This window comes from Macaca mulatta, chromosome 1, assembly GCF_049350105.2.
Source record: "Macaca mulatta isolate MMU2019108-1 chromosome 1, T2T-MMU8v2.0, whole genome shotgun sequence".
NCBI lineage: Eukaryota > Metazoa > Chordata > Mammalia > Primates > Cercopithecidae > Macaca > Macaca mulatta.
The window spans coordinates 195,818,145-195,830,108 of record NC_133406.1 but is presented as its reverse complement, the minus strand read 5'-3'; the positions used below and the strand labels follow the sequence as shown (position 1 = coordinate 195,830,108).

General features: G+C 52.0%; 1 protein-coding gene and 1 non-coding gene across 7 annotated transcripts; one reads left to right on the top strand and one right to left on the bottom strand.

The window, feature by feature from the left end:
- The first annotated feature begins 212 nt into the window (after positions 1-212).
- On the top strand, positions 213-7,053 carry BTBD19 (BTB domain containing 19). Of its 6 annotated transcripts, none has more exons than XM_028834371.2 (8): positions 213-626; positions 1,935-2,148; positions 2,276-2,329; positions 3,769-3,828; positions 4,719-4,787; positions 4,861-4,992; positions 5,097-5,222; positions 5,360-7,053. In XM_028834371.2, exons 1-8 carry the CDS (start codon positions 541-543, stop codon positions 5,492-5,494), a joined length of 876 nt encoding a protein of 291 aa, XP_028690204.1. In that variant the 5' UTR covers positions 213-540; the 3' UTR covers positions 5,495-7,053. The 6 variants fall into 6 exon arrangements, with proteins under 6 accessions (XP_028690204.1, XP_077815764.1, XP_028690211.1 ...); XM_077959638.1 differs by lacking the exon at positions 2,276-2,329 and adding an exon at positions 2,347-2,463 and having other exon boundaries at positions 248-626; XM_028834378.2 differs by lacking the exon at positions 3,769-3,828 and having other exon boundaries at positions 248-626.
- Positions 7,054-10,681: 3,628 nt separating this feature from the next.
- Positions 10,682-10,798, bottom strand: LOC114674769 (U5 spliceosomal RNA). The gene has a single exon (XR_003725873.2). It is a non-coding gene; the product is annotated as a U5 spliceosomal RNA (small nuclear RNA).
- Positions 10,799-11,964: the final 1,166 nt, after the last annotated feature.

Below are 11,964 nucleotides of genomic sequence, written 5' to 3'. Positions count from 1 at the left end.
AAGCAGATCCTGACCCTGTGTGCCTGTGGAGGAGGGAAGGGTTATGAGGGTAAGGAGTTTGAACTCTGAACCTAGGGCAGGCTCGGCTTCGGGGGCTAAGACCCTCATACGGCGCTTAGTGCCCCTCTAAGGGCTGAAGTTTTCCCTGGGCCTGCCTGGGAGATGGGTGGAGTCTCTTCTCAGGCCCGCTCCAGTTTCCATGGAAACCCACAGGCTTCCCACTCGGCGGCTGCCTGGGCAGACTCCCAGCCAGGGCCTCTTTCGCCGCCGCCAGCCAGCCAGCCTCTTCCCAGGACCATAGGCCACTCCAGCCTCAGCTTCTCCCGGTCCCCTCCCTGTGTCTGTTCCTGTCCCTGAGCCTCTGGCCCCTGATGCCTTCAGTAGTTTGGGCCCCTCCTGCTCCACTCCTAAACTTCAGCTTCTCAGCAAACAGGCCTCCCAAGTCCCTGCTTCTCCCTCTCGGGCCTTGCTAGCCTCACCAGCTCTAGGACCTGGCCAGGCCTCCTAGGCTCCCTCCTCCACCCCCACCCCTTCTCACCCATGGAGCCCCTGGGACTGGTCGTGCATGGGAAAGCTGAACCTTTTTCCGCAGCACTTCGAAGCCTCGTCAACAACCCACGATACAGGTGAGGGGTGGGCCCTGCCTGCGGGTTTTCCTTAGCTGGCTCTGAGGGCCCCAGGACTCTAAGGAGGCCCTGGTGAGAAGAGGCTGGGAATTAGAACTTGGCCGTCCTCCCTGGTGAACTCACGCTGTGGGGAGGTCAAATGTGGAACATGGCTGCTGGTCACTCAGTGTCTGTGAGACCCTGAGGGCCAGAGGCAAGGCTGGCAGGGTCCTGGGGGCTAGAGCCTGGAGCTGCTGTGTGAGCTCAGGCAAAGCCCTTCCTTCTTTGGACTTTGAGCTCCTGGCAGAAGAGAATGATTCTCGGCCCCTGGGATCCTGAGAGATGGTGGGTCATGATCCCCCTCCTCCCTCCACTCACTCAGCTTGGTGTTGAGGCCTCCCTGCTTGAAGAAAAGGAACAGATGACCTGTTCTGGGAACTGAGGCTTCACAGGAAGAACAGAGCTCGAGGGATTGAGGCTTCGAGTCCCTGACAGGAAGCCTCGGGAGTGCTGGCTGCTCCCTGCTGGCCAGGATGCCAGTGGTGTCTGAAACCAGGGGTAGAGTTTACAGGAGGCCGGGCTGCTCAGGAGAGCTAGAATGAAGCTCTCTGTCCTCATGGTCTCAGATCTGAGCTCTTCCCCAAAGGGTGGTGACTTCCATCACCCTGCTTCTTTGGGGTCACAGTCTGGTCTGGGTAATGTGAACGCCCCAGGCTTTGGACCTGGGACTAAGAGGCTCTAGGAGGCTCCAGCCTCATCTGCCTCCTATCCCCTGCCTTGTTTAGAGGCCCAGAGCTGGGGCCGGAAGTGATCATGAAGATGGAAACTGTGGTCTGGCTCATGATGGTGCATCACTGCTGTGTCTGTTTGCAGTCAGTGCGCACTCTGTGCCCCACACCCCCACACCCGCCTGTCTGGAGGAGGGCTGAAAAAAGCTGAGTTTGCAGCTGGTGGAGGAGGAGCCAAAAGAAGCTTCCCTTCCCCCAAGACTCAGGCTGGGGAGGAGAGGGAAAGGTGGGATCAACCGTGCTTCTGTTCGTCCAGATGCCCCTCAGTAATCAAGCATAGTCACCTCCTCTGCGACCTGAGGTTTAGGATTATTGTCCCATTTCATGGGTGAGAAACCTGAGATTCAAAGACAGGAAGTCACCAGGTGGCGCTGGGACTAGAACTCAGGGCTTTGGGTCCCAGACCTTCTGCTGGAGGGACCAAGCCCTGTCTCTTACATTCTGGATAGGAAACTAAGACCCAGAGTGGGCAAAGGCACAGCCCAAGTTGCACTCCAGGTGCTGGCCTCCTCTCCGCTGGCTCTCTGCCTCTCTCCCACAGTGATGTTTGCTTCGTGGTCGGTCAAGAACGGCAGGAGGTATTTGCCCATCGGTGCTTGTTGGCCTGTAGATGCAACTTCTTCCAGCGACTTCTGGGCACAGAGCCAGGCCCCGGGGTGCCTAGTCCTGTGGTGCTAAGCACTGTGCCAACTGAGGCCTTCCTGGCAGTGCTGGAGTTCCTATATACCAACAGTGTCAAGCTTCAGCGTCACTCTGTGAGCCCGCTGACCAGGGTACTGGGTGGGAGAGGCGGGGGGTGCCAGAGGCAAGAGTTTGCCCATTACACTGTGGGCATAGGGCAGGGGAAACTCCCTTCCACTCCCCCCACCACCCACTCTACAGGTGCTAGAAGTGCTGACAGCGGCTGTGGAATATGGGCTGGAGGAACTGAGAGAGGTGGGTTTGTGTGCCAGGTCCATGTCTCATTTCCCTTGCTTCTCACTGGCTCACTACCCGCCCTGCCTCACACACACTCTGGCCTGGAGAGGAACGTGTGCCCACACAGAGAGAAGTATGTATGTCTCTCCCGTGTAAGTAGGGCATGTATGTGTGCCTGTGTGCAAAAGGATCCATGCATGCCTGCCCTGTGTGTGCTGTGGCCAAGAGGGGGTGATTATGGCTAGTGCTGTAGATACAAAGATGTCAGCCTTGATCCCTGTTCTCCAGAGAGGGAGAGGAGACAGACACATGAAAACTCTTATCTGGGTGGCATAAGAAGTGTGATAGAGGCCGGGTGCGGTGGCTCATGCCTGTAATCCCAGCACTTTGGGAGGCTGAAACGGGTGGATCGCTTGAGCCCAGAAGCTCCAGACCAGCCTGGGCAACATGGTGACACCCCGTCTCTACTAAAGGCACAAAAATTAGCCAGGTGTGGTGGCATACACCTGTAATTCCAGCTACTTGGGAGGCTGAGGCACAAGAATCGCTTGAACCTGGGAGGCAGAGGTTGCAGTAAGCTGAGATCGCATGACTGCATTCCAGCCTGGGTGACAGATCGAGAGTTGCTCTCAAAAAAAAAAAAAAAAAAAGAAAGTGACAGAGAGGCGTGAATGGTGCCAAGACTGTATGGGGGACCTCTCCAGTCCCACCACTAGGGAGAGGAGAAGACTTCCTGGAGGAGGAAACATATGTGTTGGATCTGGTAGAACAAATAGGATTTTGTTCCTAGGGGAAGTGGGAAGATGGCATTCTAGTCACAGAGGCACCAAAGGAGCCAGTGAGACATTTGGTGTGTCTGTGTCTGGACTGTGAGGAGAGGGCAAGATGAGACTGCAGAGGACGCCAGGGCCTGATTCATGTAGGGCCCTCAAGCTTTTGGACTTCTTTTAAGCAGAGGGCAGTGGAGATTCACTGAAGGTTTCCGATAAGGGAGTGAAGAACTGGAAGCTCAGGGGAGAAGGGATTGGAAGAGGTGGAGAGGACTTGCTAGTCCATTCAGGAGGCGAGTGTAGCAGTCAAGAGATGAGAGATGTCACGGATGAAATTCAAGTTTCTGCTAAAAACAGAAGTATCCTTGAGTTAGGAAGGGAACAAGTGGAGGAAGATAAGCATCCTGAAAGAAGGAGAGAATTTTGCATGGCTTTTATCTGGTCTTGCTTAGTGGCAAATGTGCTAGAAGGTGGGTGGCTGGGCTTGGTTTTGCTAGTCTCCAGTTCCTGTGAGCCCGCTCTCTCAGGCTCTAGCAATTCCCTGCCTCCCTTGGCCTGGGAGGTCAGGATGGGGTCTGGGGCTGCTGGGTGACTCACCAATCCAAGCCTGCTCACTGCTTCTGGGGTGGAACTAGTGTCTTGGAGCAGGGACACCGCCACACAACCCACATTCATTTCTGTTCCCAGCTGTGCCTGCAGTTTGTGCTGAAGGTGCTGGATGTGGAGTTGGTTTGTGAGGCCCTGCAGGTGGGTGCTGCTGGACAGGCATGGGAGGAGTCTGGCTGTGTGTGTGGAAATGGGCTCCCAGGTGCTGGGAGCCTGGGCCTGCTGTGTCTGGCCTTGAAATAACTTGGGTACATGGTGGTGGTGGCGGTGCTCCAAGGAGGTTTACAAGATGAATTCTGTGCCTAGATATGTGGGATCCTGGGTATATCAGCAGGGTCAGGTGCAGGAGCAGGTGTTGAAGGGGCTGGAGGTCTTTGCTGGTCTTCTCTCTATCAGCGCTGGGGAATGGTTCTCAGCTGGACTTGAGGTAGGGGGAAGGGTGGCTGTAGACTTTAGAAGCCAAGTTGGGTCAGGCACGATGGCTCACACCTGTAATCCCAGCACTTTGGGAGGCCGAGGCGGGCGGATCAAGAGGTCAGAAGATTGAGACCATCCTGGCTAAAACGGTGAAACTCCCATCTCTATTAAATATACAAAAAATTAGCTGGGTGTGGTGGCATGCTCCCAGCTACTCTGGAGCCTGAGGCAGGAGAATTGCTTGAACCCGGGAGGCAGAGGTTGCAGTGAGCCGAGATCGCACCCACACTCCAGCCTGGGCGACAGAGGGAGACTCTGTCTAAAAAAAAAAAAAAAAAAAAAAAGCCAAGCCTAGGCCCCAGGTGGGGTTTGAAGGCCATGGCGTGGTCTCCTGTAGGGAAGAGCAGGTTGTACAGTGAGTCCACGTATGTGTATGTGTGTGTGTGTGTGTGTGTACCAGGCTTTCACTGGGTCCAGTTTCCTGGAAGGCCGAGGGCCCTGTCAGCCTCCCCAGCTAGGGCTAGGGTCAGGCTTGCAGTGGTGGGTCCCAGTGAGCAGGTTGGGCTACACGGCCTCTCCAGTCTCCAACCTGATCTCCCTCATTGTGCTCGCAGGTGGCCGTAACCTTTGGCCTGGGGCCGCTGCAGGAGCGCTGCGTGGCTTTCATAGAGGCCCACAGCCAGGTACTGCTCCCTTCATACTCCTCACCCCACGCACCGCATTCTGCTCCTCCCTGACCCATTTGCCGGCTTGCAGGAGGCCCTCAGGTCCCAAGGCTTCCTGGAGCTGTCAGCGGCCGCGCTGCTGCCCCTGCTCCGCAGCGACAAGCTCTGCGTGGACGAGGCTGAGCTGGTCCGCGCGGCCCGGAGCTGGGCGCGCGTGGGCGCGGTGAGTGGGGCTGGGGGAGCGCAAGGGCACGGAAAGAGGTGCGGGCCACAAGCCCAGCGAGCGGGTGGCAGGACAAGTGCCTGACTCAGGGCTGGCGTTCGCAGGCGGTGCTGGAGAGGCCAGTGGCCGAGGTGGCGGCCCCGGTGGTGAAAGAGCTGAGACTAGCCTTGCTGGCCCCGGCGGAGCTGAGCGCCCTGGAAGAGCAGAACCGGCAGGAACCACTTATCCCGGTGCGGACGCGGGGAACCGGCCCAGCTTCACTCAGCAGGGGGTACAGGGCGCTGGGAGGGGGCAGGAGCGGCCCGGCCACGGTCCTCGGGGCGAGGGGCCACCGCGGGACTGCGCACTGACTGGCCTTGCTCTGCAGGCGGAGCAGATTGTGGAGGCGTGGAAATGCCATGCCCTGCGGAGAGGGGATGAGGCCCGGGGCGCCCCGTGTCGCCGCCGGAGAGGCACCCTGCCCCGGGAGCATCACCGCTTTCTGGACCTGTCCTTTAAATGATCCAACGTCGGGACTCACGGGGAGCCTTGGACCCGCCCAGTTGAGCCTGCCCCAAACTACAGCTCCCGAAGTGCTCGGCGTTCGGAGCGGGCTTCCGTTCCCAGCGTGCCCAGTAAGCCGGGCGCCGGAAGAACCGTTGTCTGCCACGTGCAGCCTCTTGTGCGGGGTCAAACCCGAGTGGGCGAGGTGGGTCGGGGCTGGGTCGGGCAGGGCTTGGGCTGGACCTCCCTGCGGGGGCGAAACTCGAAAACGAGGATTTCCGTCGCTCCACGCCCTCACTCTACGCCCTGCCCCTGGGGGCATTGTCGTCTACTAGTCTATTCTGATGACTCCCACATATCTATCTGTTCAGCTCAACTCTTTTCTTTCTTTCTTTCTTCTTTCTTTCTTTCTTTCTTTCTTTCTTTCTTTCTTTCTTTCTTTCTTTCTTTCTTTCTTCCTTCCTTCCTTCCTTCCTTCCTTCCTTCCTTCCTTCCTTCCTTTCTTTCCTTTCTTTCTCTTTCTTTCTTTCCTTTCTTTCTTTCCTTTCTCTGTCTTTTTTTTCTTTCTTTTTCTTTCTCGCTCGCTCTCTCTTTCTTTCTTTTTTCTTTTTCTTTTTTTGAGATAGTCTTGCTCTGTTGCCGATGCTGGAGTGTAGTGGTGCGATTTCGGCTCACTTCAACCTCTGCCTCCCTGATTCAAGCGATTCTTGTGCCTCAGCCTCCTGAGTAGCTGGGATTACAGACATGCACCACCACGCCCCGCTGATTTTTGTATTTTTAGTTTCACCATGTTGGCCAGCTGGTCTGGAACTCCTGACTTCATGTGATCCGCTGGCCTCAGCCTCCCAAAGTGCTAGGATTACAGGTGTGAGCCACCGCGCCCGGCTTCAGCTCCTTCTTTCATTACATTCCTGCCCCCCTGGAGATCGCTCCCTGAATGCCCCTCAGACACCACAGGCTCAGTGTGAAATTGATCTCCCCAGCTTTCCCTTATCGTGTTTCTCATTTCCGTGCCAGAAATCTGGATCTCATCCTTGCCTTATCCCTCTTCCTCACACCTGCCTTAAGTCTCTTTTACCTTGTAGGAGACCTTTCCAGTTGGTTCAGTTCTCACAGCCCCAGGTTCAACCTGTCCTGTCTGACACATCTCACAGCCTTCCTGCCTTCACTCCAGCGCCCCCTCAGTCCATTTCCCACAGTGCAACCAGACCGGTCTTTGTCAGTCCTATGGGACTTAAGTCCTGGAACATCCCATTGACCTCCAGGACAAAATTCAATCTATTTCACTTTCAGGGCACTCAAAACTACTAGTGAGTGGTTCCTCACCTCTTCTCTCAAATACGATCTTTGCATAAATTCACTTATCCTGGAGGTATTAGTCCTCTAGCTCCATACTTACTCAGTTACTGCAGACCCCTCTGCCACCTCCTTCATTCACCATACATCTTGTTTTCCCGAGGATGTGAATCTCCCTCAAGAAAGATCCCTGGGGCCAGGAGTGGTGTCTTACTGGTTTTTGCTTCCTCAGTCTCTGTCAGATAATCAGTGTTATGTAAATGTTAAGTAAATGACTTTATTTATTTATTTATTTATTTATTTATTTATTTATTTATGACACAACCTTATTCTCACCCAGGCTAGAGTGCAGTGGTGCGATCTCAGCTCACTGCAGCCTCAGCCTCCCCGGCTCAAGCGATCCTCCCACTTCAGCCTGCCTAACAGCTGGGACTACGGGCATGTTTGATCACATTCGGCTAACTTTTTTTTTCTTTTTGTAGAGATGAGGTCTCCCTATGTTGTCCAGGCTGGTCTCAAACTCCTGGGCTCAAGCAGTCGTCCCACTCTGTCCTCCCAAAGTGCTGGGATTACATGAAGCACCACCACACCTGGCCTATTTCCTCATTTAAATGCCACTTTATTCCATAAAGAGTTTTAAAGGTGCTGCAAAGCAAGATACTATCAATCTAAAATGAGAGACAGTTGACTATTTAGAAGAAAATAAAGTTAGATTTCTGTCTCAGGGACTTCATATGAAAATATGCTGTACAGGAGGAGGCCAGGCACTGTGGCTGGCACCTGTAATCCTAGAACTTTGGGAGGCTGAGGTGGGTGGATCGCCTGAGCTCAGGAGTTTGGGATCAGTCTGGGCAACATGGCAAAACCCTGTCTCTAAAATACAAAAAACTAGCCAGGTGTAGTGGCACATGCCTGTAATTCCAGCTACTTGGGAGGCTGAGGCACGAGAATTGCTTGAATCTGGGAGGCGGAGGTTGCAGTGAGCTGAGATTGTGCCAGTGCACTCAGCCTGGGCAACAGAGTGAGACTCTGTCTAAAAAAAAAAAAAATATATATATATATATATATATATACACACACACACACACTCAAAAAAAAAATATATATATATATACACACACACACGTGTGTGTGTATATATATTGCACAGGGATTAAAAACAGTTATTTAGCATTATCTCTCAAGACAGAAAATGTGCTTAGTAGTACCATGTCATGACAGCATTGGTTGGATAGTAGAAATTGAAAATCATCTATATGTCCATTACCAGAGGACTGGTAATATTAACTATGGTATATTCCTATAATATTTTAAAAATCCATGATGTTTGGTGAAAAAAAGCACAGAATAGACCAATTACAGCATGATTCCTCTTGTTAAAAGAAAAAAGGTAGCATAGGGATTAAGAGCGTGTCTCCTGGAGCCAGAATGCTTGCCTATGAATCCCAGCTCCGCCACATATTGTCTTTGTGATTAACCTTTCTTTGCCTCAGTTTCCTTATTTATAAAATGGAGGTAATGGAACCTATTTAGTGGAGTTTTTAGGAAGATGAAATTAATTTTATAAAATACTTAGAATTGTAGTGTTACAGATTAAATTCTGTATGTGTGTTTAGAAACATATTCATTCATTTGTTCCCCAACTATTCACTGAGTGCCCACACACTAGACATTGATTTAGGGTCATGGAATAAATACATCAGAGAACAAGTCAAGTCTTTGCCTCATGGAGCTAACATTCTAAGAGGAGAAACATGCAGTAAACAAGTAATGTATGATCTATTCAGGGAGTAGTTTGTGCTATGAAGAAAAGCACCTGTTTTGGTTAAAAAAATAGCTATGTGGTGGGAGTGGGACTATTTTGTACAGGGCAGTGATTGTAGACCTCTGATGAGATAACATTTGACGAGAGATCTGCAGGGAGTCATGTGTCATGGGGAAAGGCATTGGAGGGTTTTGTGCAGGACAGTGATGTGTGATCAGATTTACTTTAAAAGAATAATTTGGGCTGGGCATGGTAGCTCCTGCCTGTAATCCCAGCACTTTGGGAGGGTGAGGTGGGCGAATCACTTGAGTCTGGGAGTTCGATACCAGCTTGGGCAACATGGCGAAATCCCGTCTCTACAAAAAATACAAAAATTAGCCAGTGTGGTGGCATGCGCCTGCAGTCCCAGCTACTTGGGAGGCTGAGGTGGGAGAATTGCTTGAATCTGGGAGGTGGAGGTTGCAGTGAACTGATATTATGCCACTGCACTCCAGCAAGACCCTGTCAGAGAAAAAAAAAAAAAAAAAAGTTTGGCTGTTATGTGGAGGACTGGGATAGAGAAGGGCAAGAGCGAGGTAGAAGAGTGGTCTAGGGAGAACGGTTAGGGGCTATTGCAATTATCCAGCAAGAGATCTTGTACCAGGATGGCAGCAGTGGAGGTGGTAAAATATGGTTGGATGAAACATACGCTTTGAAGAGGACCAGCTGATGGAAGGGAGTCAACAGGACCAGCTGATGGCTGTAAACTAGGGGGTCACTAGCTATCAGATGGCATTTACTTAAAGCCATGGAAGTAGATGAGCTCCCTTATGGAGAGGGAATAGGAAGGAGGTAGACCATTCTATTAAAATTCTCTTTCTACAGGGCACTTCTCACTGAGATATTATTCATCTGGGATTTATGTTATTTATTCAATTTGTTTTGTGTTTGGTTCCATTAGAAAAGCTCCATAGGGGCCGGGCGCGTTGGTTTATGCCTGTAATCTCAACACTTTGGAAGGTCGAGGTGGGCGGATTACCTGAGGTCAGGAGTTTGAGACTAGCCTGGCCAAAATGGTGAAACACCGTCTCTACTAAAAATACAAAAATTAGTTGGGTGTGGTGGTGCACGCTTGTAGTCCCAGGTACTCGGGAGGCTGAGGCAGGAGAATCGCTTGAATCCAGGAGGCGGAGGTTGTAGTAAGCCGAGATTGTGCCACTGCACTCCAGCCTGGGTGACAGAGACTCTATCTCACACACACACAAAAAAAAGCTTTGTAGAAGAAGGAACCTTGTATCTTCACCACATAGACTGTGTTTGGATTCGCAGTCGAGTTGGGGAAAAAAAAATCAGTCTGGAAGAGTCTCACCAAACCAGCTCCTATCTCTGGGGATAGAACAAGGAGTTTGGTTGGCGAGATATACCGTTCCTGAACCTCTAGCCACACTAAGGCTTAATTAATGACCCGACGACTTGAAAGTGCCTTCCACTGTTTATCTCTTAAATCTGCAACGAAATGCAACAAAAACGCGAGAAATAAAAGAAGCCAGTCTTACTACACACTGCAGAAGCCAATAAACCCCAAATGCAGCTCAAAACCAGGTGTCACACAAACTTGTTTTTTTCCTTTTATTTGAGACGGAGTCTCTGTCGCCCTGGCTGGAGTGCAAGTGGTGCGATCTCAGATCACCGCAACCTCCGTTCCGGGATTCAAGAGACTCTACTGCAGTAGCTTCTTTTTTTTTTTTTTTTTTTGAGACGGAGTCTAGCTCTGTTGCCCAGGCTGGAGTGCAATGGCCGGATCTCAGCTCACTGCAAGCCCCGCCTCCCGGGTTCACGCCATTCTCCTGCCTCAGCCTTCCGAGTAGCTGGGAGTACAGGCGCCGCCACCTCCCCCGGCTAATTTTTTTTGTATTTTAGTAGAGACGGGGTTTCACCGTGTTAGCCAGGATGGTCTTGATCTCCTGAACTCGTGATCCGCCCGTCTCGGCCTCCCAAAGTGCTGGGATTACAGGCTTGAGCCACCGCGCCCGGCCTGCAGTAGCTTCTTGAGCAACTAAGGTTACAGACGTGCACTACCACACGCGAGTAATCTTTCGGATATGTCATAAAAACGAGATTCTATTAAATTGATAACAATAATCTAACTTTCTACACTCACAATTTAGCCTCGCAAAACACGAGACCTCAAAAAATTTTTTAAAGACTCATAACTGTTTCTCTCCACGGAAATCTTTAGTAAAAGGCGAAAGATTTGTACGATTTGAAGGGAAACTAGAGTATACTAGCAAGTATAGCTTCGAACCTCGCGGGGAGAACTAACACTTAACCCAGTTATGGTTGTTGGGTGCTTGCGTGGTACACACTCCCTGCGTGTAGTTTATGCATAAAGATGCTGTAAGAGGCATCATGCCCTAAAATAGTGCAGAAACGCCCGCACGGAGGGAGTGCAAGCATCGTGAGTGTATCTTTTTGTGGTGCACCATGGGTATGCAAATCACAGCTGGCTCCGGGCTGTCCCGCGCCACCGGGGCTGGGTCCTCGGGGCGGGACCCCGGGGACCCGTGGATCACTGGTCTCCTTTGCTCTCCTATTCTCCTGTCTGCTGGTCCTCCTGGGACCCGCACCCCGTGGGTGCCGAGTCCTTTGCGGAGCTGGTGTTTGTCTCAGGGGTTAAGGTCCTGTCCCGCAGTCCTTACCCGCAGTAAGCCTCCGGGCTTAGGGAGAGGGACGGGGAAACAGACGGGCATAGACACTCAGGGGCAGTGGGAACTCACAGGAGGCACGACATTACCTCTCCTGGAGGAGATGGCATCCGATCCAATTCACCTCGAAGGGTGATACGGAGTCACGTCAAGGGAATGTGGGAAAGTGTTCTAGGCAGAGGGAATGGCGTATGAGAAATTATGGACCCGAAGACCAGTTCAGCCTGTCCAGACAGTGGCGCTCCGTGTGTCTGATGAAGGGGTACTGGGGTGGGAGGTACAGGCTAGATCTCTGGCCTGGGAAGATGAAGATGAGGAGGCTTAGTGAGGCTGGCTAACTTGCCCAGGGTTACTCCGCTGGAAAGTGGCACAGAGGGCTGACCCCCTTTGCACTATTCTAACCTGGTGAGCTCTCTCTGCTCCACCTAGAAGGCCCTCCTTGGTGACCCAAACACTGCTGGACCCAAATCCAGCCTCCCTCCCTTGGGCCTGCTGGTTGCACCCCCTACTCTAGGTTCTCTGCCAACTACCCACTTCTCTTGAGCTTTTTAGGCATGTTGGTGTGAATTCAATTGCAATAGGCGTTTCCTTTTTTTTGTTTCTTTTTTTGTATCTTTTGGTCAGAACATGATTTCCTGGCCTTTGTCCAGGTGGGGTGGGATGTGAGAAGGCATTGTTGGTGGGGTGGGATCATTCCTGGTGAGTGGGTGATTGGAGCCCAGGGTCTGTGCGAACTAGACCATG